Genomic DNA, 25,876 nt, shown 5'->3' with positions numbered 1-25,876 from the left:
AATTATTTGAGGCTGGGTGGATTGCCAGGGTAATACCATTGTTTGGGTATTATGAGTTGAAATTTCAAAGTTATTTTTTGTGTGGGATTAGTTAGGCATAGTAAAGTGGTGTTCAGGTGTGAAACTCATTCTGAGTGGGCTTTCAGTCTTTCGATTGCTTTGTGCTAAAAACAGCTTACTACAGCTTGCCTTCTTGAGCCCTTTGATTTTATAAGCTCCGGGTTTATTTTCCAATTTTGTTTTTATTTCGGGATAAGCGGATTTGGAAAATCACAGCACTGCCGATCCTAGCCCTCTCTGTCTTAAATGTTATGCTAATAAAGGATTTTTCGTCACGGAAAATTAAAGTTTTATCGTCTCTGAAATTAAAAGATTTAGAAGATACTCAGCAGTGTTATTATTCATAGTTGAGGTGAATTGTTTAGCTGTCGTAATGTGGCTAGTGGATGCAGGAAAAAGAAAGTCATTCTGTAAATCTCCAGGGTGGTATTTCAAATGGTTGATCATAATGGAAAATCACCCTTTATCAGAGATTTTGTAACAAGTTACATTAGTGGCTGCAGATAATACATAAAATTATGAATAGCTGCATAGCGTGCACTCTGCTGATATTCCGCCGTCTCTATCGGCAGCGTGTGCCTGTGTGTTGTGTGCCAAACTAACAAAGATAAATGTCAGAGGAGGCAGAATTTACCGCCATCATTTAATCCGAGCTTATCTCTACACAGATTCTTCACAGAATTGAGTTTGGAGTAGTGTAAAAGCTAAGTATTAAATGGTAAGCATTGATATAGTTGATGGGTTGGATGAAAATAGACCCCATATCATAAATTACTATCACTCCTACCACAGACTGCTTTAAGTTCGATAACAATGAAAATAGAATCTTTTAACACCTGAAGTAATAGTAAGGCACGAGAGAATGAGTTAAAAATTCTGTGTACAGGCTTTGATTTATAGTCATATTTCGAGGACATTCACTGGGAGAATCTTGAATCTGACTTCCATAAGAAGTGAGATTTTTTTTGTTATTAAGCCTACGTGCACGGTTTGCTGAGACTCGTGATGGGGGTATATTAATGCCAATAGCCTGAATGGTCTCAACAGTCATATCCATGTAATGAAATATTGTTTTAAGAGTGTGGCACTCATGCTGAATTAGGTTGTGTCCAAGTAGTCGTACAAATTGAGCATTTCAAAATTACATAAATTGCGATCATCGGTGTTGTTAACAAAAAAAAACCCCGAATAAACTATGATTAGACTCACAATTGACTTTGTACCATGCATGATATATTAAGTGACGCCTTTCCTGCCAGTCAAAAATGGTACTGTTCATCATCTCCATCAGAGAATTTTTACTGAACTTTTGATATAGGTCATAAAATATTCAAAATGTGACTTATCTTGTCACAGAATACCATTAATATTGTTTAATAATTAATATGCATGGAAGTAATTAGCCAGTGGATCTCTTTTGATGTTTAATAGACAGGAGACAGGATTTTAAAGACTTTAACTTTGGCTTATCTTTCTATCTCTTATTAAAAGTGAAATTGGTGCGTGTAGTAGGGAGACGCTATTATGCACTAAATGATTGCACATCAATAATTAACTAGGCGCACTAATGTAGCTTACAGAGTCCTGTGCCTTTCACATCCCTACCAAATGTCATCCCGTATTTCAGGTTCAATTTTTCATGGATTTCCATTATTCTATTAGTGATGCGGCCGTCATCTTTGCCGGCTGATTCGCATTCGCCATATGCCATACCGGGCATCGCTGTCTGCCGTGTCACTCTCCTGGTCACTTTTTATTTCTCTACCTTTGTCGTCTGCGCACAATTCCCCTGTCACCGCCACTTCTCACATTGGGTGTGTGAAATTTGCTGAGAAAATTTTCGATCAAATTGAGTGAAAATAGCGCTGCGTTATAACTCACGCAATTTGCACGGTGCAGACAATTACCCACCCTGGCTAAGAGGATTTTGTTGGAAATCTGTATTTAACAGATTTGAAGTGAATTTGTTACACTTGCACGAACTTGTATCAAATACCGATTTGCCAATCCTCATTTTTCGTTCGACAAAAGTAATTTTATCATTAGCGAAAGTGAAAGACGGCAAACTGTTCCCTTTTTTCCCTCCATGTTTTGTTTTCTAATTTCATTTACTAACTGTTGCGAAAATGGCCAGCAAAGAGGAAAATTGAAAAACTCATCAGCTGTAACCAACGGAGTGGCTAACCATGTGTCCACAGAATACAGAATCCTAAAAAAATTCTTCTTCTCGTCAGTTTTCAAATTAGGAAAATCCTTAAAGAATAAGAAAATATATCAAACCTTAGGTTTAGAAATCCCGTTGTCATAAAATTACATGTTAAGGATATTTTTTAATTCAATGAATTCAAACAAATCTTGTTCTACTGATGGGATATAACTTGTGCATTTGAAGAATATTCAAACGAGTTCATAAGTGAACGTCCTCAGATGACAACTAACAGTTCACCTTTCAACTCCAATTTTAATTTATGTAATTGAAAATTGATACGGAGTTTTCCAGATGAGAACAATAGCGAAATTGCTATTTTTCAGTTGTGTTTATATTAAAGATGAAATTACCCGCGTACACAGAGAGCGTTTCCATTAAGTTTTCATTATTCCGATGATAGAAACTATAAAAAATGGTTGGAGCACAGCAGTATTATCAGAGAAAATATTTTATGAGAGCGAGTGCTGTTATAAATTAGCTGATTATATGCTAAGTAACTAGTTTATCTAAAAGAATTTGAAATAAATGACTCAATGACGAAGTGTTGATTGGTTTGTTGGGACCCAATACATGTGACGGAAATGACCTCCAGGTTTTACGTCGACTGCTGTGTCTTGTACTTGAATATGTTGTTATAGTCTTGTCCAAATTATAGCCGGTGAAATATTAATACGATGCTGGCTCCCGCAGCCAAATACAAACAGCTTATAAAGTATGGATATATTAAGAATGCGTCGTGTTAGACTGCTCATGTCAGAGATACCGCGGTAAAATATGCATGACTCGATGTCCGCAAACTGCCATTCTTCCCCGTGAGGAATTTCATATTTTCACCAATTCCCAGTAGCCAAATTCAACATAGAACAAGAGATATCGGAATAATTATAAGACTTCAAAACAATGACTACTCAACCCTGGCCAGCGCGGCGTACTCTTGGGTATTTTGAGTTGCGTCTGTTGGGCAAGACAGATCCTCCGTCGCTGATAAGCCACCCGGCGATGGACCTACGGTTCACGGCATAAATCGGCGGGGATGGGGTGTATAGAAACATTTCCTTGAGAAAAAAACAGATAATATCAAGAGTGCTAGAGAATGCAAATAAACTCACATTTAATTTTCATTTTGTTTTACAGACTCAATGTATAGTTATACCTGAGTGGTTATATTGAGAGCAGTATCAAAGTTGACCGTGTCCTTCCTAATCAGCAGGGCATATATCCTCTAGGTTCTTTCATAAAATGTTGATTTTTTAGAATCTATGATCCCATTAATGACATCGTTGAAATTCAAAGAAATTGCTGATCTCCCTTTAATGAATATGCAAACGTGATTAATTTGGAAAAAAATTATTGGCAATCATCCAGTTTATGTTTAATTCAGAAAAAAACAGGAGTGGGTAGTATTAACCCTTTGAGTGCTGTAAATTTTCCCACCAAAATTTTAATGTAAATTTTTGCCAACTTTAATGAATTTCTCTGTAATTTTTTTTGACAATTTTGACGAGATGGATATCACTTTACTTTAGCTATAGTTTTTGATCAAAATTTTGGAAAAAATCTGAAAAAATTTGTGTGAGTTACATTTTATACAGGAGACAAAAGTTGACTTTGGCACTCAAAGGGTTAATGAAACCACATTCTAGTCCAGAACGAAGCTGCAACCATCAACATTTTATCAAAAAAATTATCACTTGATATAAATATTGGCTCACGTACGTACAGCCCAGGTTTCTTTGTTCAGCTGCCGCAGAAGTTTTGAAAAATCAAACTGAACTACAATCGGCAGTTATCACTATGCATTGGAAGGCTTTTACAAAGTCATTGGGACTGAGTTATGAGGAATATGTTTGGCCTCCTGGCTTGCTCGTCATTATCTCAATATGCCATATTTACTCAAAAAATAAATTCTTCTTCCATCCTGTAAGGTACATCGATTCCATTCAAAATGGCAAATTCTGTTGGTTTTCCCGTTTAAAGAATCATCGATGAAATTTGATTCCGGGGGAAAATGACTGTCTCTGATACTTTCCAAAACGGCATTTTCGAATTGAGTTCCAAATTGTTCTTTCCTTTGTGATTGCTGTTTACACGGGATATAATCAAGTTGTAGAATTCAACTTGCTGAAATTGTCAATTTTTTTTTTGATCTATTGAGTTACTAGGTAAACTACCGATTAAACCGGACTCTTCAGAGGGGAAAAAAATTACAAAAGCAAATTTTGAAATTTGATACCCCTGGAAATTACACTCTGTGAAAGTTCAAAGCTCATAGTATTTGAATACAGGATTCAGATTGGCAAGGTAAAGAGAACAGCTGCTCACAGTTTAATGTACGGGAATAAAATTTTTTCTGGATTTTTTAAAGGATAGGTAGACCTTACAAATAGTCATTAATTATAAAAATTACCTATCGTATTTCAGTAGAAGTGAAAAGGTGCAAGTTACAAGTGTAAAAGGCACTGTGAAATTAAAAAATTTTATCAACTTTGGAGTCAGATTTTTTTTGTGTGTGATATCCTACCCCAGGTCAAATGAGTCTTAAGTGTCGACTTAGAGAGTTGGCTGTTCAGAAGTCAATGGTATGCCATGCCAGTAACTAAAATGCATTAAAATTTATGGATATTGAATGACACTTCATAAAATTTGAATAATTTCCTACACTTCATGCAATATTTATCACGCAAAAGTATGATCAGGATAACAAAAAAAAAGGAACAACTCTCAGAAAGCCGAAGTATTGAGATTAGAATGAGAGATGTTTGGCCCAATTGCCTATGAGTGATGTTGATTTATAATAAAAAGAACAGTTATTGGTTAACTTTTGACTGATATTAAAAATTCGATATGATTTTGAATCATCGGGGAATTCGTTATTATCGCAGAGTGGAATGCTACGATGACATTATGCTGTCTGCGAGTTCATGAATAATCTATAAGGAATAAGACAATGATCGTGCCGAAGATAAACTCTCTTTAATTAACATTATTAGTTATTTCCCCCTGCCTGACTTCCCGTGCCTGATTTTCTGTCATAATCGCCACGGAAAGATGAAAATCAAACAGGAAGTCATTATTTGCAAACTGAGGCTGTCTGGAAACTGCCTGAGCGAGTGCCCTCTATGGCTTGTATGCGTGCCATGATGTCGCTTATTAGTTTAGGTATGGTTCATTTAGCAGCTAGTAGGGGGTGGTGGACTCTGCTCTGGAGGGACAAATTTGACCTGGTTAGTGGCAAGTCTGTAATGAACTAACGACCTTATTGCAATTTGCAAGCTTAAATATCAAGGCTATTGGCTGTAAGTGAAACAATAAGAAATACAGATTAAAGCTATACACTCAGTTCTCTTGTCTGTTCTTTTTTTCAGCAAAATTTGTTAAATTTACAATTTAAACCAGAAAGTGATTTTCTTGGACAGGGGCCATCTCAAAATTCAGTTTTGATAGTTCAGAGTATTTCTATGGTTTTGAGAAGGACAGGAAATGTTGCAACATTGGAGATGGTCCCTTGGAAGTAATTTCAACTTTCATCCAATTTACAGGTTTTTCTTGAAGTACTTCTTGAAATGTAACCAGAACTGTCTCAAGAATGCTGGAAATCCAAGGGATATGCGAAGATTCCAGGTAAATTGATAAGATTTTTCCACCTCGCTGTTTTGCAGGTATTTCTTGAAGTCCTTCATGAAATGCAATCAGAACTGTCTCAGGAATGCCGGCAACCCCAAGGACATGCGAAGATTTCAGGTAACATTTACCGGAAAAATTTCAGGAGGCAAAGTATACTGCACTAATAAAACAAAAATAAATAAAAAAAAGCTTATTACATTTTTTAAAATCAAAATCTTCAATCATTTTTTGAAACCATTTTTTTTTCTCACAAAATCCCTAAGTTAAATTTCTTATAAGTCTGAACTTAAAACGTTTCTCTGTGACTTCCCTTTCCTTTGGTCAATAAAAATCCAGTTTTTAACAATGTGTTTAAGTAATGGGTCCCATAAGAAATAATAGCAAATAATTAGAGTTTTTTTTTGCATGTTTGTCCTTTGAAAATAAACAATTTATGTTATGCCCATTTTGCCATTTTTTGTAAATATTTATTTAGTCATACATCTATTTTGTATATGCTGATAGCCAAACTCACTGAAATATTTGCCACCTGCTCAAATAATTTCCTTTCAAATTAATCTATATTTTGAGTTTATGTATTTTGCCATCACTCTTTTGGGGGTCATTTTCTTGCCTGTGAAATTTTTTCTCTCCCATCAAACGAGTCTGTTTGTGCCGCTAAATGAAAATATGTATCTGAGGCTGTGTTGCTTTGAAAGGCAATACATGAAACATGTATACACGGTGTATACACTGTCACCAGGGGACCACTCAGACTGCGCCGTCAGCAATAGAAAGATCCAGCGTGCACGATATTTGGCAGCAAAAAATCACATGCCCGGAAGCCGTCCACAGAGACCGGTCCCTATCTATTTACAAGTATCCCGTCAACGTAGCTATCATATGTTTTTGAATTTTAAAGACAGTAAAGTTCTTCTGAGACCACTGTATCTAATTTGAATATGTTGTAAGCTGACCTCAAATGTCGACTCCTGACCCTTGCTTTTAACCTTCGTATGCTAGCTGACCAAAAACATCAGAATTGATGAAGACAATGCTGTGAGCGGAATGGCAAAGGAAGAAAAAAACGTGGCAGAGAGAAAAGAAAAAGCCCAGACGAGGCATTTCATTTGCTAGCTGGATAATCTGCACAAACATTAACCTTTGCAAATTCAAAATACAAACATCATCATTAGCTTCACTCGGTACCCATTTATTTTAATTTAGCGCCACATCTTATAACAATTTCTTTGATAATACGAATGGAATGAGAAGTGTCACAACATATCTCGTTCAGGAAAAACCCTACTTTTCCTCCTCAGAAGAATTTTTGCCCTCCTCACAACATTTTAGTACGGGGAAGAAAAAATGGTGATGAAAAAAATTTTGAGTGAAAATTGAAATTCCAAATTTGCAAGAGTTGCAACACGAAATATTCACTTTTCTCACATTTTTGTGATATCATATCATGTTTAATGCACAGAAGGATGTTAGTCCCCGGGAATATCTTTTTTATGTTATTTATATTTCTATATTTCATGAATGTGATCCTTATTTGTGTGTTTGCTACGACAATTTGAATTTACTCCAGTTTATTTTCTCCAAAAGATAAAGTTTCATCACAAGGAAATAAACTTCCATTGTGGAGGAAGTCTTGATATTATGAACCTAAATTTTTTTGAAATGGTCGGTTGTTTTTCCTGTAGGTTGTGATAGCAACGACCCCAAATGTGGACGGCCATGTTCTAGCAGTGTCTGACAACATGTTTGTCCACAACAACTCCAAACACGGTAGAAGAGCAAGGCGGTTAGATCCGTCAGAAGGAGGTAAGGCTGCTAAAATCTCTTCCTGCAAAACAGAATTTCTTCAATTAACTAAACCAGACACACAGACTGAAGAAGAAAATCATTGTAAAAATCAAGAAAGTGTGCATTAATATTAAATTTGTGATATAGAATAAATGATTGATTCAAAAATAAATATTAATAAAATCATCTCATAAAATTTACGAGAATATTAAACTGATAGTGGCGGAAAAATCATGCAAAATTAAAATATTATCTGATTAAATGACAGTTTAAGGTCAACAAAAATCCTATATATATCATTACCATGGAGATAGTCACAAGAAGGGAAAATACACTGCAAATATTTACAACATGAGTGATGTACTTATAAATTAATAAAATATATTAGAAAATATAAACATTATAAAATAAATAAAAAATAAATAAAAATAAAATTATTATTTATGTACTGGTCATTCAGTAAACCTTTTGGCTGTTTTAATGCAGTATGTGCCACAAAAGTGAAAGACTTAAACTTTTGCTCAAACTTTCCTCAGTGAAACTTTTAACCATTGTCTTACCAAATCAAGAATAAAAATCAGGGGTCTCCATGCAAAATTTGGTTCTAGAAATACAAATTACCTAACATTTACCTATATTTGAAATTCAAAATGGCCACCATCAGTACGTTCACTCCATGTGAGAAAATAAAATTTTCGATTTTCAAAACAATACGAGGGTGAAAATTTATCTTACTCCAAGAGCTTTAAAATTAGCCCCCATATGCAGTAGATCAGAAGAGAATTGTGAAAATTTGAGAGTCCAAATGTCTGTCACAAAGCCAGGTGCAGTCTACCTGACTCCTTTGAGTGCACATTGAATCTTTGCCCAACAAAATTTTAGTGCAACATTCGACCAATTTTTATGAAAATTTTCTGTTATTTTTACTGATAATTTTTGACCAAATGCACATCGCATGTCATTAACTACAGTTATTTATCAATTTTTTGGCAAAATTATGAAAAAAGTTGTCCGGGTTATATTTTGTAAAGGTGACAATAACTGACTTTGGCACTCAAACAGTTAATGTTAGCAAGCAGGAGAGTAATGTGTCAACTATTTTTTACTGTGTTTCAATGATTTAATCACAAAATCTAAAAAGATGATTTTGCTAAGCACAGGGTGGCAGGGTATCCAAATTAAGATTGCCATGAAACTTTTAATCCTCTGCAGTGATGTTTCCTAAAAGCAATTTTTCAACCATTTTCATTATTTTGTATTTTAATGATGTACTTCCAAATTGGCTTTGTTAAGCTGGAACACTATAAAGGATATAAAAGAATTGCTATATATAACAAAACAATTTTCTTATCAGTGCAAACTTCTAGGTGAGGAATGAAATGTTCGATCTTCTCTAGGTGTCAGGTACATTTTGAAGCTTAGCGAAAAAAATGCTTTGTTTATTTTGAAGGATGCTATTGTACTAAAAATACGAGTAATAGTAGAAGTGATATTAGAAATAACTTTGTTCTAACTTTGGAGGAAAGAAAATAAACACGAGAAAGAGAAAGGAGGTTTGATTCAGAAATAACTTAGAACTGAATAGCACCAAAGTGTTATATGTTCTGAAATCTTGTGTTGCTGAAAGAGTACTTGAGTCAGAAGACAGAATATAAGGGGCTTTAAAAGATAGTAGAACAGACTTAGAACTGGAGGCCCCTTAGAAGCTTAAAGTATTACTGAGTACTTTAAATTTGTAAATAAAATTTTTACATGACAAGACAGCCTTCGATAAACACCGTCCTGATCCCTGCGCGACCAGATTACTTAGGTGTTCGACGAGCAAACAACAGTCAAACGACTGTGAGGGGGGAAATGTTTCTTTATCGGGGAAGAATCCACAGCAGAGCTTAATGTAGAAGGCATTAATTGTAAGTCAGACAGATTGGAGTTGGAGATAAAATGTGAGAAACCTTGTATGTTAAGGAAAGGCTAATAGAGGTGAGCGAGGAATTATCAGATCCTCGTAGTTTATCACGGAGTTAGCTTTGGTTACAGAAATCCAGATAACCCGGAGGTTGTGATTAGCTAAGTAATCAATGCTTCAATTTGCTTCTGTAATTCAACAGAAATGTCACCAAATCTGATACGCTCAAATCAACATTTTCTCACTTAATGTTGTAGCCCAATTTCTATTTAATTTGCCGCATCTGATAAAACTGACACTCAACCCGAGCAATGGTGCGCCCAGTTAGCGAGTTCAGAGACGAGGAGGGGAGAGATTTGAAAATGCAGGCAAGATATGAGTATCAGTTTGTAGTTGTCATGGAGGCAAAAAATGGATCGGAGCTGTTCTTTAAAAGCCATACGTGATGTTGCCGTTTGCATCTCCTCAAATGATGAACACCTGAGGGCAAGCTCAAATTCAATTACTTGTATTTGCCGAAACTGCCTACGAAATTAATCCATGCTGAGGGAAAAATTTATACCAATGCGTCAGAATTAAACTTTTTCCCAGCCATGTATGTTGAAAAGAGCTGTAAATTTTGAAAAATGTGAAAAAAGAAATTATGGAATAGCGTGATAAATCATTGTTTTGGACAAAATGTTAAATATTAGCAGTTTAAAAAGTAATAGTCAATGTTTTTAGACAGTGATTTGAATAACAGCCGCCATAAATGTTAAGTTTGTCATCAGTCGGCTTTCTTTTTGGTTTTTGTGTAATGTTGAGGTGAGTATGTCAAAAAGTGATGAAGTCAGAAATAAAATATTCAAATCCATGCTAGGAGATGTGAGTGAGAGGTGGGGGGGGGGGGGGAGATTGAGTCAGAGAAATTGTGCATCAGTGGAGAGAATTTGAAAGCCGAGGTAGTTAGGACTGTCAGCCTTGGAAAGCAAGGAAAGAAGAGTTATGGGGATAGCAGGTGGAAGGATGAAAGCCGGGTCAAGTAAGGATGGATAATTTGACAGCTTAAGCAGCTGGCTAAACTCACCTTACAGCTAGTACATTGCAAGATAATCATACATCAATATAATAAACAAAGTATGCAGCCAGAGATAAAAACGGAGATAGCTATAGATGGAGCAGCTGTGAAACGTGTATGCTTGGCTGCACAGCTTCCAATTGGTAACGGTTTCTGGTAGTGCATGACGCATTGCATTGTCCAATCACATGTGACCAATCTTTCAGATGTTAACCGACCTAGAGAAAAGTCTCACCTGAGCAGAAAAGCCCCCTCCCTTCCTTCCCAAAGTGGCACTGACTTTTTTTTTTCCCCCTCAGTTGCCACACTTTTGTGGCTAATACTGCACCTTGTTGATACCGACATCACAGTACGCGTTGACTCTGACGTGATGTCAGGTCAGATTGGCACATACATATAGAGTGTCGTGTATCTTTCCACTGTGAAATAAGGCATACATGTAGACATCTAAAGCTATCTATCACAAAACATCCAAGTTTAGCGGAATGAGTCTTTTGTCTCTCATATGCTTCTTCCTTGATTTTCAAATGATCTCCATTTTGTTCAGTCTGTTCATAATCGTCATTCTCTGATAAAATGCTGATGAATATTGCAAGGTTGAGGTCAATCACCTGAGAAAATAACACCGTTCTATTGTACATGTTTCACATTCACATATTTTGTTAATGAACTGCCCCAACTACTTCAAAACCCACTAACTCAAGCAGGGAGTAACAATGACATCCCTTTGTAGACAAGCAACGCTCTACTAATTAGATATTTCTACTAACATATCACGCTGTCGCCATAGTAACCAAACATTCTACAATTTCAATAATCTCTTTGTGCGGCTATGTTGACATGTAAATAATTATGATGGCTGGCAACAGTTTAATTTCCCCGTGTGTGTTTGTTTTAGTACCATGTGGCTTATCAAACACATGTCGTTGATCAGTCGGACTAATAAGTTTGTTCACTTCATCATATATCACAAAATAATATCATGGTTAATGGGTGATTGGGAAGAATGTTGTTGTTTGTTTAACACTCTTTGTGTAATATAATATGACTATGGCAATGTGATAATTATCCCCACAAGACCTGTAGGTGTAAGGTTGTTGCTTTTTACTCACATAATTGGCATATAAATGTAGTACACAAGAAGCTTTCTTCAATATTTTTGAACAAAAAAGGTGTTTCTGGTTAATTGTTTCAAACAGTGCTCAAAGATCGATAACCTTCTCTGTGGCTGAGGAGATCGTGAAAGTGTCAATTTTTCACTAAACAAAACAATCCCCTACGGGTTTTTTATTTCTGTGTTAAAAAGCAAGCCAGTCTTGTGAAAATATTTTGATTCACACAAAATAATAGAGTTGAATAAAGAAAAAAAATAAAAACAAAATTTAATGGAATTTAATTTCTGCAATGGACTGAACAATCCTAGATAATGTTGAATAAAGAAAAAAACAAAAAAACAAAATTTAATGGAATTTAATTTGTGCAATGGACTGAACAATTCTGCGTAACAAAATTAAAAGTAAACATTTGACCAGAAGCATGTTTACCCTTGTGTATTTTTTCTTGTAGTTGTTCACGTTGTGTACTTTTTTTGTAATGTGCTTGTTTGATGTCACTATTTGCCTATAATGTAGTGCAGGTTACGTCTGTTTTTACCCCGCAGCCACACCTTGCATAAAAGCCATAAGTCCCAGCGAGGGCTGGACAACCGGAGGGTCCACTGTTATAATCGTAGGGGACAACTTCTTTGATGGCCTCCAAGTTGTCTTTGGGACCATGATAGTATGGAGTGAGGTAAGCTGGCTTATGTCACCGGGCAGCTCCTGTTATACAGACAACCTGTCACAAGTAATACGCATACAACTACCAGCCAATGCTTCTAAAACCTCACCGAACAATGACATTACGTGACCAACATCTGTATTTCCATTAAAAAATACCGTGTCTGTATTCCGCGACTCTTTATGCCGGCATCGCATTTGACAGCTGTCATTGTCAGCTGTGTACCAATCAAAATACAGATGACAAGGTCTTTTGTAATCGCCACAGATTGACTCGCATCTGCCTGTTGCTGTTTCGTCTCAAACCACAACATACGGCATTATCCTTGCTGAAAAATATAATGGAAAAGCTGGTCAATTATGTAATATGTTCTTTTGAATATGAGATATATGTAGTACTTTACAGCAAAGGTGCTGTGGTATAACAGCGAATTTAAACTGCAAAACTATGCAAAAAATATATATCTTTTCGTTGGTGCGACGAGTGGTACGTTAACAAACCTCAACACTTACAATTTCTTGCAGTTGATAACGCAGCATGCAATCCGAGTGCAGACCCCACCTAGACACATACCGGGAGTGGTAGAAGTCACACTGTCCTACAAATCAAAACAATTTTGCAAGGGAGCACCCGGTAGATTTGTGTACACCTCACTCACAGAGCCTACAATAGATTACGGCTTTCAGAGGCTTTGTAAACTTGTACCAAGACATCCAGGAGACCCGGAGAGGTTACCCAAGGTTTGTATATGCAACACCTTCTCCAGTTCTGTCTAATCCGCAGTAAATCACTTTCCTCCATAATGGAGTAAGCAAGATAAGCAGTCCTCGCTGTGCTTTTGTGTTCAAAATATCAAAGGTCAGAACTCAAAATTATGACTGAAAACATCAACAATAAAATGTCTGTGTTTCTAGGTGAAAGAAGGAAAGAAAATGCAATTTTGGTTGAAAATGTCGGTAAACAATCAAGATAAATGAAACATGTTTACAGCAATGGGTCAGCAATTTGAAAAAATGTGGACTGTAAGATTAGAATAAATGTAGTCGCGTTTCAATATAACTCTTTAAGTAGCATTTTTCAGTTTTGAAAATTAAATGCAGGTGGGGAAAGTTGACTATATTTATCTTTTGATACAAGAAAATTTTGATCCTTTTTCTCTGAAAAATGCTTCTGATAAGACACCAAAGTCTTCTAAAGAAAATATCTCCTTGGCAGAATGCATTGGGTGTGTGTGTGTGTCGATAATCCGCAGTGTTTTGGTTTACTTACTGCTCCACAGCAGAGATCCTGAAATCTTTATTCACGGCCTGCTTCACTATAAATCAACTGTGGGATGCATTTGGCGGAAAAACAACGGTTTTTGCGATCAGCTGTGCAGTGATTAATATTTCACAAGTATCTGAGATAAACCCTGGGAGATAAAAATTAACAGGAGTGCAAAAGATGCACATGTGAAAGTACAGACGGCATCGCGGTCGTGAACACAAACGTGTAACTTGGCTACAGGAAAACAATTCAGTTATTGTCTGCGCAGGGAATTTGATAACTAAAAGTGTCTTCCATTGAAGCTTGGAAGAATGCAGCAGGTGACATCAGAATTAAGGATTTAAAATGGCCGCCTGAAGGTGGTGCTCCAGCATTCAATTAATCTTTATCTCTCTGGAGCTGAAACAAAAATTGGACTAGTTAACTTGCAAATGAAAACTGATCATTTGAACAAACACACTAAAAAAATAATTTCAAATAGGTGTGTAATTCGGCTGAGCACGATAGTCTAAACACCTCGGAAATTGGAAGGGATATTAGGATTGGAAGCTACAACTCTGAATAGAAAAGTTGATTGATGCGGTTACAGCTGGGCGATTTCACACAAAAGAAGTGAAGTTTGTAGTTGTAGGTAGATCTGCTTGTCAACAATAGGGTAAGCAATGAAGATGTATCCGTGAACTTTGACCCCAGCTAAGTCGCAGTGTGGAATTAAGGTGGCCGGTAAATCCGTGGTATCATAAAACTGAATTCCATGGAGACGCATTTCTGTTGCTGTGATTACAATAATGAATATCTTAGATGTCTTCTGGTTTTGACAAAGAAATCCAGCGCTGCTTATTCCGGAGTGATGGATTGTGCATTTACGGGATCTTTGAACATCTACCAAACTTTTCATTTTGCCGAAGAAGTCGTGACTGGCCTGACAACTCAGGTGTTTCTTCTACCTGTAAAATTACAGTCTTGTCCTAAGAAACTCAGCCCCTTTTGTGGAGTGGAATTTTTTCCCCTTACCTATATATGTTATTCAAATCCATTTAAAATTTATTTTTACACCACTGTAAATCTAATATTGATATGAGCGATGATGATTCGTAACTATGGCATGGTCTCTTTGTACCCAGGAAATCATTTTGAAACGTGCGGCAGACTTGGCGGAGGCCCTGTACAGCATGCCGCGCAATCAGCTGCCAGCGCTGTCGGCGCCACGATCCCCAGCTTTAAACAACACAAGTGCAGGAATGATGGGTATGAATACGTTCAACAGCCAATTAGCTGTCAGTGTACCAGAACATAATAGCAGCGGTAGCACCGGCCAGTCAGGTGAGCATGGCATGATGGGTAATACCACCGCAGTCCATTGCCCCAGTGCAAGAACCAACAAGAAAATAAGAGAGAGTACCGAAAAATGCCAAAAATATCTTCCAAACTCCAATTTTCAATACATACAATATTTACTCATCACAAAAGAAGAAATTTAAAAATTAAAAATTATTATTTGAAACTAATTTTTTTATTTCAAAGACAGATATATGCTTCAAATTAAAGGCATGAAATAATATAAAAATTATTATCACAAAATAAAACTTGTATATGCCAGACTAAGAATTAGGAAACAATCAACAAACAAACAAACGGAAAGAGGAAAACTAAAATGCTGAACATGGTTCTTGCATGCTTGTGAAATCAAAAGCCCATTGCTCACTTTGTCTTGCCAAAGATAGATTTTAGAATGAAAAGACTAAATAGTCATAGTGTCATACAGTGCCATACCAATGCCATCTTTTCCGAAAATACAAATTCACCAAAAACCAGTATTTGTTTTAATCCATTATGTATCTATACCATCGATAGTAGAAATGTATCAAGATGAACGCCGCACTCCGTGAGTAAGGAGATTTTGATGAAATTTAAACAGACGTAATTGGTCTAATCACCTGTAAGCACTGTATGATCAGAATCGTAATAATTCTACTAACATTGTCTGTAGCTTCGTTATGTTATTAAAAATAACACTAAAAAGATAAGATAAACTTTATTTAAAAGCAATATCTGACTGTCACCTTTGCCTCCTCTCTCTTCTTTTCTGCGTGAAGTCTGAGAATTGCTAAAAGTTGTTTTTTTATTTATAACAATTGCCGAGATGTTCTATGTGTAATGTGGTAGTTGGTGCTGAAGCGCTAATTTTATCAATAATAACATTTAACATTTTTTGCTTCATATGGAGGTAAATTTAGAAATTTTAATTTTTTTTATATGATTATGGTTCTCTTCTGCATTTGGTTTCCCTAGAACCAAATTCTGATTAAAAATGAACAAAGAATACATGTTATAAGGTAGAATGCACTTTGGAGAAAAATTAATTGTTCACCGTCTTTTTGTAATAAAAAATAAAGCAAATTCAATTTTGACCTGATATCAAATTCAGAGACTGTTTTACTGAATTTCAAATGTCAGTAATTCAAAGTAGTCTACATGAGGTTCTGAATTAAAAGAACCAAATGGACTTTTATTTTTATCATTAGTTATGAAGAAGGATTGTTTAAAGTTTCCCGTGAGCAAAAGTTTAAAAAAATTTATTTCTGAGGTGCATGCCATCTTAAATATATTTGAAATGAGAAAAAAAAATTCATTAACATTTATATTCAGAATAAGCCAAAATATCATTTTGAAGTTAATCTGTTGTTGTGGGTTTTAGTTGTTGACTTGTTTGCGTTGTATCTCTGTGTGTTGATCCTTGCAGGCTTCTCGAGAGTTCAGAGCAACAGCATGTCGCCCCGTGGCTACTCATCTGGTGTCTCAACCCCGCACAGCAGTAACGGATCCTATCCAACAGGTTCTGTCAATGGCTACGGCAACGGCAGCTTATCAAACATGGCCGTGCCGTCATCTCCAAGTTTTCTTAACGGCAGCTCAAGTAAGTCCCCTGTCTTCCCAGCTTCGGTTGTTGAATGTTCAGTAAGTGTGCGTGTCACGCAGGGGCAGTTTGAAAAGCAAGGTGTAAAATTTGCCATCATGACTACTAAGGATCTGATCTGCAGTTTGAGTGAAACTTGTTGTAAGATTTCCTGCCATGAAAACCTACGCTCACTTGCAGATGAAATGTTTGAATCTCCAATATGCTTCCTTGGGATGAACATTTTAAAACCAAATGATTTTGATCTTGAAAAGTTCTAAAGCGACATCATTAAAATGTCAGTTGAGTCGGCTGTAAAAGAAAATTTTCCTCACTGCACCAACAATCAGCCCTCCCCCTCTTCTTTGACAGTGTTTGAAACCTTGTGGCGTTTAAGGTTTTATGTGCATCATGGTTGGTTTGACAGAGAGAAGGCAGCGTCTGGTCTGTTATCCCCCCGTACATCGCAGGTCATTTAAATTTTTAATCATATGACTTAATCAGTCTAAAGAATGACTGTAGGGTTGAGATAATTAGATTTCGTGGATTAGTGTACAACACAAACAGAATTGCTATTTATGTCAGGAAAACATATCAATTTCATACGGATGATATTCCAGCGTCCATATGGTCAACAGAAAACCAATACATCCACAAAACGAAAATGTTAGACGATGAGATACACAAATAACTGAAAGTCTGGATTGATTTTATCAAATGTCCTTAAATCTTTCTAATCTATCGTCTACAAACCTGTTTTATGAGAACACAAAACTGAACAGGAAAATTTAACCATTTGGTTGTATGAATGTTTAATGCTTGCAAGGAGGTTGGCTTAAAATAAGAAGAACATCGCACACGGACCAGAGAAAATATGAATTTTCTATGAACTTACGGTTGAAATATTCATGGGTGGCACTTCTCAGTTCACTTTGTTATCCGCTGCAATAAAAAAAAGGTGAAGTGAGTGTTTTTAAATTGATACAGGTACTACCGTAAAACCGTCCATTGGAAGTCAGTGAGGTTATCAAGATTTTCATTGGAACTGTTGATTTTGATATCTAATGTTATGCTTTTTACAGTCATTTCTAAAATTGGGGACTGTTGTCACATATTATTAAGACATCAGCCCACAGAGCGAAATCATTATGGAATTTGATAATAATTGGATCTGATCTGTAGTGATATTAAACTGAAAAAATTGCGAGTGTAGGAATCAGTTAAGTGGGTCTGTGTTAATTAGAATGTCCAAAATTTTATGGCATAGGAAAATTGATGCAATTTGAAAGGCACAGTTCCCATGACGATAGGATTCAAAATGGCTGACACATCACTTTGTCTGATCGCCATTCAAAGCCCCAACCTGCTCTAGATAGTGGGTGTCAAAGTAGTGGAAAATATAGATGGCAAGTCTTACCAAATTAAATTTAAGCAGTATTATTTAGAACATAAAGTGACAATGGGGTAACCAACAGGTTTTTAAGCAAAAGAAACAAGAAGCAAGATAATATCTTTCAAAATATTGAGAAGACTGCCATCTTCAGGTGTCTTACATTTCAAGATATTCTTAGCAATGGAAACATGCAGACTGATTACAAACTAGAAATTTTGTATTGACATTGATGTGTACAATGTTAGATCAGATCAGGATCTGGTATTTTTCTGAAAAACTTGAAAAAACTACATTAAATGTGCCACAAGAGTAATGTTTTTTTAATTCGGCAATTGATTTTTAGTAAGCAGCAAAAAAATAAAGCAAAGACAAACTACCAAAATGAAGGGGAAAAAAAGGATTCTACCTTTGTAGCATCTTTTATCAATGAAGAAAGTCTTAAACTTAGGGAGCATGAGATTTAAAAACAATTGAATGATAATTTGTAGGCCTTACGTGCTATTTTTATGTTGTTGAATTTCCTGAGGAAAAAAAGATTCACTCTTGATACAGACTGAGTTGGAAGCAGCTTAGCTGCTAGGATATACAGATGCATACTACGCAGTCGGCTGGTGACCTGTGGGAGAAATTAGTACACTATTGTGAACGTAGCGGGTTATTGTTGTCCTGAGCATGTGCGTTATCACCACTTGGAAGATACTCTCTCCTCCTGATTGCTAATCCAGCCTGTATTCCACCTTATTGATATTGTTGTGTTAACTGTTGTTCAGGGACGTCAGAGCAAACAGCGCGGCCCATGATTACCTGGCTGGCTCACTCTGGGCTAGTTAGGACTTATAGCAGGCCCATACATCTCTGTCAGCCACGTCAAGAAAAAGTTGTGACCGTCTAATCCTCACAAAATAGAATTGTAATGGAAACAAGAGACCGTTGTGATTTACAGGGATTAACTTTTAGGCAGTGTATAGTGTGCTCTGTGAATAATTTGTGAAGCTTTTCTTCGAGGCTTTGAAGTCCAGATTTGAACTCTTACGTTGAGATGAAGTTGTGTGATTGTGACATGAAGTTGTCTCAACTGAAAAACTTGATGTGAACACTCTCTTCTGACTGAAGATTTTTTTCAGAAAAGATTCTAATTATGAAACAGGGAAACCACAATTTTTTTTGCTGTTCGTGATCACATTGAGAAAGTGGATTGCTTTGTGTTTCAACCTTTTACTTTTTTGGGCAATGACTTGTATAGAAAATAAAATTGTTGAGAGGTTCTTCATCAAAAAACAAAGTATTCTTAAAATGTTAGTTTTGTCTTTGACGTACCACTCAACTGCTACAATTGTTTAAAACATTACTGTAATGCTTTTGGTCAAGAAAAATTCTCAAGCCAGTACACAGAATGCTAGACTGTATTCACTGAGGACACTTTAGAGTGGTGAAGAAAGCTGGTGAGACAGAACTCGTATAATATGCACATGACCAGAGGGAACACATCCCACCAGCCCTGAGAGGTACAAAAAAAAGAACTTAGTGTTCTGCATGAGTCGTCACCAAAACTCAAAGCTCATAATATTTTTGACAAAGTTCCAAGCGGGGCCACTGTTTAGTTCAAGTGATTTGTCGTGCAGTGCTATCATGCGGGTGATATAGCAATTAACTTGGTCAATTGGCAGCTCTCCATTAACTGAAGTGCCTCTTCACATGATTGTTTGAGTGGAAGTCATTGGTGACAGCTTCCCAACTCAAGAGGGCACTGCTCTCTTGTGATGGGAGTTCAAGCCATGTTTGGATAGCAGGTGTACACCTTGCAGGTAGCCATGGTCTTGAAATCACACAGGTCATTCAAAATTCAGCATCCAGTGGATTAAAGCAGTTGTGACCGCGGGGTTATACAGCCTGACAAGGTATATGCTATACTGACAATCTTAAGGCTGGCCAAAACCAGTACTCCCTAGCTTTGCCAGAATTTGCACATGAGTGGTATTAACCCTTTGAGTGTTGCTATTTTTCCCACCAAAAATTTTGTGAGCAACATTTCACCAATTTTTCTGAATTTTTTGTAAAGTTCTTGATAATTTTGGACCAAATGGACATCACATTTTATAGGTTACAGTTTTATATCAAAATTTTGGCAAAAACCTGAAAAAAATTGACTGGGGTATGTTTTAATTGTGAAAATTGACTTTTGCACTTAAAGCGTTAAGTCTCCAATGCAGATTGCATCAACCTTCACTTTTGCCTTGCTTTCCCCCACACTTTTGTCAATGCAGCTATGTTTACTTGTTGTCAAAGCAGCAACAAAGTTTTATGTTCCTTTTCATGGTTTTTCTGTTTTCTTCCTCAAGGCCGCAAGATTGAATTGACTTCCTTAAATGCGCATCAAAAAGGTTATGACAGCAGCTAAAATGTCCCGCTCTCTGACAAGCATTCTTACAATTTCAAAGAAGTGATTAAATTATTTGGCCATTTCTTGTGGGGAAAATCCGTACTAATGTCGCAAAACAAGCCATGAAAGTTAATGGCCCTGAAAGTAAATGATCCTGCGACATCTTTATTATTGAATATTACTTTTCAAAATGTCTGCATAGCTCATCTTTAATGACAAGCACTTTTTTTTTCTTTTGGACATCTGAGTATTATTGTGTGAGGTATGGATTGTGTTAACTTTCGGGAAGTAATTTAGACAATTGAAGCATACCCTGTATGATGTATGTCACGTCAGTTGTAAGGCTTGTAAGACCAGGGATTCATCCGTAATCTGGCTTTAACGACAGGTCTCGGGACGCAGATAAACATGCAATAGACAAGAGCGGAGGGATGTCACGCATGTTGTATCATTTTTCTGTGGCAAGGTTTTAGAGTTTATGGCAGACTGGCAGTGCATGAAATCCGCCGCACGCATCAGCTTCATCTTTCACCGTCAGAAAAAAAAAAGCCGATCGATTGTGTCACTCAGTCATACGCCGAGCCTGAATGGCGTCAGATGCCTCATTCTCCATTCTATTTCATCGAGTCGATCTTCAAAATATGAAATATCATCTCCACAACACAATGGAAAATGCTAAACATAAAATTAAGTTCTCCGACAAATTAGATTTTTGTGAATTCTGAATTTTTTAATTCAGGAGGAGCAAAAAAGGCCAGCAACTAATATTGAAACAGGCTGGCAAAAGGTTGACTTCAACTCATACATGTTAAATACGCCATGTTCACTTGTAAATGAGAAACTTCAAAGTTTCATATATATAGAACATCTGAGCCTGCTGGAGATCAGCAGAACATGAGAAAAATTTAGATCATAGCTGTTAGGGCAAAATATCTTGAAGCACCCTTTCATTTCTACACCTTTTTAGTGCTCACTTGATAAGATTTCAAAGCTTGATTTCTGATATGTGTTCCCATAAGAGTTCTTCAGAGAAAAAAATCAGAAAAGAAAAATACTTAGCACTATGCTGAATTTGTTTCCGCACTTGCTAGTCCTAAAAGAAGCAAATGATAAACTTAGAAGCCTCACAAGAAATAGGATTCTATTTTTTCTCTTCATGCAACGTTTCTATTGTAATGCAGATATTTTATTGTGTTGATAATTTATCAGGCTTGCATCACATCTAATATTAAACATATTTTTTTAATTTGGACTAGGCGTATCAACTGGTGATATCTGGCATATAGTGTAGCCTACCGTAGTCTTATGAAGAAAAGCCTCATTGAGGTCAGTTTTCAAATTTACCTCAAGCAAATATTACCATCAACCATAGTTAAATCTTAGATATTAATTAATTTGGAAACCTGTGATTTACATTTTATCCGTGGATATTAACATGTGTTACAATTTACGAGTGTAAAGTTCACAGTTTATTTCAGTGGACCATCTTTTAGTATGATGTTGATATTTCTGTTTGGAATATTCCATAATGTTTTTCAGATGAGGCTCTGTTATTAGCAAGAATCACAAGTTTCATTTCAGGTTTGTTTGCTGGTGGAGCGTTATCTCTGCTGTCATTAGGATCATACCCCATTGCATCCCCCCTCCTTACCCTATGGTATTTTTGGTGTGGTTGTCACTTTTTTGTGAAAGAGTGTCGGCTATTAAGAGGAGTTTTTAACACTTGGATCATAAACCCGGCTGGATTGTGTTTGGCAGCCTGGTGCGAATGTAAATCATCTTAACCATTGAACTGTCTGGTGTCTTTGTGGAGTTGTTCTCTTCCCAGCCACAGAGTGGCCGTTGGTCTGGATGTATCTCTATTTGAGGTTTGCTTTCTGCCTTAATTCTCTTTTTATTGCTGCTTAATCTCCTCCAGCTTTTCAATGCATTGTCTCCCCACTTTCTATTCTCAAGCAGTCATGTTTTTGTATCATCTGGCTCTTTTGGGCTGCATATACACTTAATCTGCCTTAGCGCCTTTCTGTGTCCCGCTTTCATATTCTAATGTGTTTTGTTGGCTCTGACTGGGCGCTCAACTGCCCTTGCAGATCTTTGGTTAGGAGGGGGTTTGTTTACACACACAAATCATCATCCATGAGTAAGTTTCGATAAAGTCAGAAACCAGCCCCCATTGAAGACGGGGGTTTCTCTTTAATACCGGAGACTTGCACTGTGTTTATGGGGGAGGGCAAGACAATAGGGACACCTCCAATACAACGGGCCTGTACAATAGAGAGTCACAGAAAGATTTCAAAGGGGACATTGGTGAAACTCAGTAGTGTTAGAGTCTGTGAATGAGGCAGGTTGAAACCTTTGATAGAGAGAGACGGGGGAGAAAAGGGTGTAATCATTATCGTATGGAAATCCCCTTTCAGAAGTCTATAGGATTAAGGAAGGAAAAATGAAATGTGTTGAGATGCACCTGGCAGTTTTCATCAAACTTCTTCACCTTTAACCTTCCTTGGACCTAGTTTTGCACATTCTTTTGACTTTTTACTGAAATGTCACAGGCAATCAAGGTTGAAAATGATTGACAAAATTGAAGTCTAAATTAAACCGTTGTTATCCAAATGATATGTAACCAGGACTAAACAATGTTACAGACTCAAAATAAAAACCAACAAACAACAAAGCAAACAGCAAGAAATGACATAGCAGGTTTCAGTAAAGACTGGTTTTCATTAGTGAACAGACTTTCACTTGATAGGGTCTGTATGACTTTTCCGCCAGCATACCACGGCGTAATGTACGTAAAACGGAATTGTGACCACCGGAATACAAGAGACTACTTTTGCATTTTCCTATTGTTGGTTTCTCTTTTATATTATGTGGAAGTACCAGCTGCATTTTTAATTCGATGCAATGTCTTCAGAAGAGCTTGTGTTGTCATTGTCGTCATAGAAACGGGAGCTTGTGCTTGTCTTTGTGCTTTCCTCTTGAGTGGTGCTAGGGGGCGCTATTTAAAACGCGCCATATAAAATTCGTGCCATGGGTGGACTAACACAGTTCTTTTGATTTCCACCTATTTCTAGGTGTGATTACCTCTTCACCTATGATGCCCCCCGTTGTCTGACTTGAGTGAAGTGAGTACTGCTACCATCTTCACCCACCTAGGTGTTTGGCTGCCCCCTAGCTCTGCATTTTTTGTTCATTTTTTGTTCAATGTATTGTTTTGGTTTGATTTTTTTTACTTTTGTTCATGACTGTTAGGCGTCATTTTGGGTCCAACACTGGTTGGAATTTCATCTTCCAACATTGTTGCCAACGAAAGGAAGCAAGGCACTTTGACAAAGCAAATAAGTTCTGGTATTCCACATTTGTTAAAAATCAGGAAAATAGTGCACATCACTCCATTTCAAACATAATCAATCATTGATTTGCAGCGACCGTTTTAAAAAAAAAATGACTGGTATAACTTTTGATCTTAAAACCCATCCTCAACAAATATTGCGGCAATGTTGTAAGATGAAAAGTTGGTGCACTATTCAGTCTGAGTTTGGTTTCAGTTGTTTATCACACCTGTTTTCACACCAACACGCACTCTTCTGTTTTTCTGTCCCTCATATACAGTGGTCCCCTCCTCGCAGACAATGCCCCCTAATCCCAGCAGCCTGCATACAACAACTTCAAGTCATAGCGGCACCCCTGGAATTTGCTCCTTCTCGCCCGCCAACATGATATCGGCCGTTAAACAGAAGAGTGCGTTTGCGCCTGTGGTCCGCCCTCAGTCAAGCCCACCCCCTGGAGGACCTACCTCGACCAATGAAACTTGTGGGACAAACATGCCAGGTGGGTGGGCGATGCATGTTACAAGCTAGCTCAAGTCTGCCTAACACCCTGCAGTACGTTGATAAATTTTTTTGTTTTTATTTCATACTCTACTTTTCTCAAGATGATGTGTATTTTTTTGGTGTTGTCAATGACACAGTCGAGTTGTGAATTCCAGTCATGAGAGCTTGTGATTTCCACCCTAGTCTGTCCTCCCTTCTCAGTGTCTGCGTGTGATGGTGTGGTACTCTGCGTTGACCTTTGAACTTTACATGACATTGCATGCCATGAGATTGCTGTGTTTGAAGTTGCTTTCCTCCAGAGAGATGGCTGCGAAGATTATGTGATTGGCAGTGCCAGTTCTTAAAATGTTGTGACCTTTGTGCATTCGGAAACGTATTTTACTTTCCTCTCGTTGACGTTTGTCATCATCTGTGGCGATACGGGTGATCCTAGCATCTGTATTTTGAAGCGTATTCCACTGTCGCTGAATTTAATAAGTGAACGTATGGTGTTTTGATGCACATAGCATTGGGATATGAATTATTGACAGCTTCATACCATTCCTCCTCGGAAAACTCAATATGCATGCCGAGGGGAATTCCAGCGAAAGTGTGTACATTATACAGATCCCAATTCGCTCAAAAGTCAAATAATGCAAGTTGCTTGCTCTGCTACTGTGTTCGCTTGTGGTTTTATTTTCTGCCTTTTTTTATCACTTTCAGGAAGTGGGATAGTGTCGCCCCCATCATTCGCAGGTGCCATGGGCGGACCATTTGCTCTACCAACAACGCAAAGTTACCACAGTCACGTGCTCGATAGCTCACCAAAGTAGTTGTTGGAGGACGACAAGTGCATAGCAACAGGACTCAACAGGGTGAAGAGGATCGTTTCCACGGAAGCTCCTCGAATAATACATGGGACTGTTCATTGACGGGAAAAAAAAAACTTTCAGATATTTCACAACAAGAGTATTAAATTATTAAAAAAAAATTTGCCAATTTTTATCGGAGTATCTTAGTAGTAGAAATAAGTATCGCGGGGAAGAAGTTGCAACTGGGAGACAATATGATATACTTAATAAGCGTTTAGAGGACTATTGAACAATACAAATGCAAGTCTACCAATTGGTAGTGTTTTGATTTATTTTTTTTAAATTCAGGACCATCGAAGTGAAGACTTAACGAAGGCTTTTAAAAAATTTTTCTTCAGACATCTTCCTCTTCCTTACTGTATTGTGCCACACTCTTTATGTCCGACTTGACCAGAAAATCTAGTCTCTCTGCAAAAATTTTGTCATTTATATGTATCTGTACTGTTTTTGTCCCAGTATGTGTGTCTCAATTATTGGAAATAAGTGACAAATGTTACAATAATATACCATTCAAAAAAAGAAAAAAAAATTTTCTTGTCCGACAAAAAGTTTCTTTACTCTCGTGTAAGTTATAAAGCGTTGTATGAGGAAATCCTTTGAAGACATATTTGACACTTTTGTAAAAATGCTGAAAACTTGCCAAATAACTAAAGCCTTGTACTCACATTCTGAAGACTTCTCTTGCCCAGGCTTTTCCTTCTCCGACATATCTCAAGAAAATATCATGACTTTTGATGTTATGTCTTTCATTTTCATGTTTGATATTGCTCCCTAATCAGTAGTAAGAGAGAGCACAGACAGACACAGACACACCCACACACACCTAAACACACA

The 25,876-nt window shown here is 37.0% G+C and overlaps 1 protein-coding gene across 25 annotated transcripts in view; it reads left to right on the top strand.

Annotated features, from left to right (window-relative positions):
- Nucleotides 1-25,554, top strand: part of LOC139120061 (transcription factor COE3-like) — a 97,762-nt gene extending 72,208 nt beyond the window's left edge. For 2 of the 25 annotated variants that reach the window (XM_070684111.1, XM_070684091.1), the window contains exons 8-15: nucleotides 5,809-5,890; nucleotides 7,579-7,699; nucleotides 12,281-12,435; nucleotides 12,948-13,163; nucleotides 14,814-15,012; nucleotides 16,433-16,606; nucleotides 23,971-24,189; nucleotides 24,894-25,159. In XM_070684111.1, the coding sequence (XP_070540212.1) occupies nucleotides 5,809-5,890; nucleotides 7,579-7,699; nucleotides 12,281-12,435; nucleotides 12,948-13,163; nucleotides 14,814-15,012; nucleotides 16,433-16,606; nucleotides 23,971-24,189; nucleotides 24,894-25,003 (1,276 nt within the window). In that variant the 3' untranslated portion in view covers nucleotides 25,004-25,159. Of the gene's footprint in view, nucleotides 1-5,808; nucleotides 5,891-5,928; nucleotides 6,011-7,578; nucleotides 7,700-12,280; nucleotides 12,436-12,947; nucleotides 13,164-14,813; nucleotides 15,013-16,432; nucleotides 16,607-21,614; nucleotides 21,685-23,432; nucleotides 23,484-23,970; nucleotides 24,243-24,893 lie in introns of those variants that run through there. The other 23 variants (XR_011549030.1, XR_011549031.1, XR_011549029.1 and 20 more) reach the window with 23 other exon arrangements.
- Nucleotides 25,555-25,876: the final 322 nt, after the last annotated feature.

This window comes from Ptychodera flava, chromosome 20 (assembly GCF_041260155.1).
Source record: "Ptychodera flava strain L36383 chromosome 20, AS_Pfla_20210202, whole genome shotgun sequence".
Lineage (NCBI taxonomy): Eukaryota > Metazoa > Hemichordata > Enteropneusta > Ptychoderidae > Ptychodera > Ptychodera flava.
This window is presented reverse-complemented; position numbering and strand designations above follow the sequence as displayed.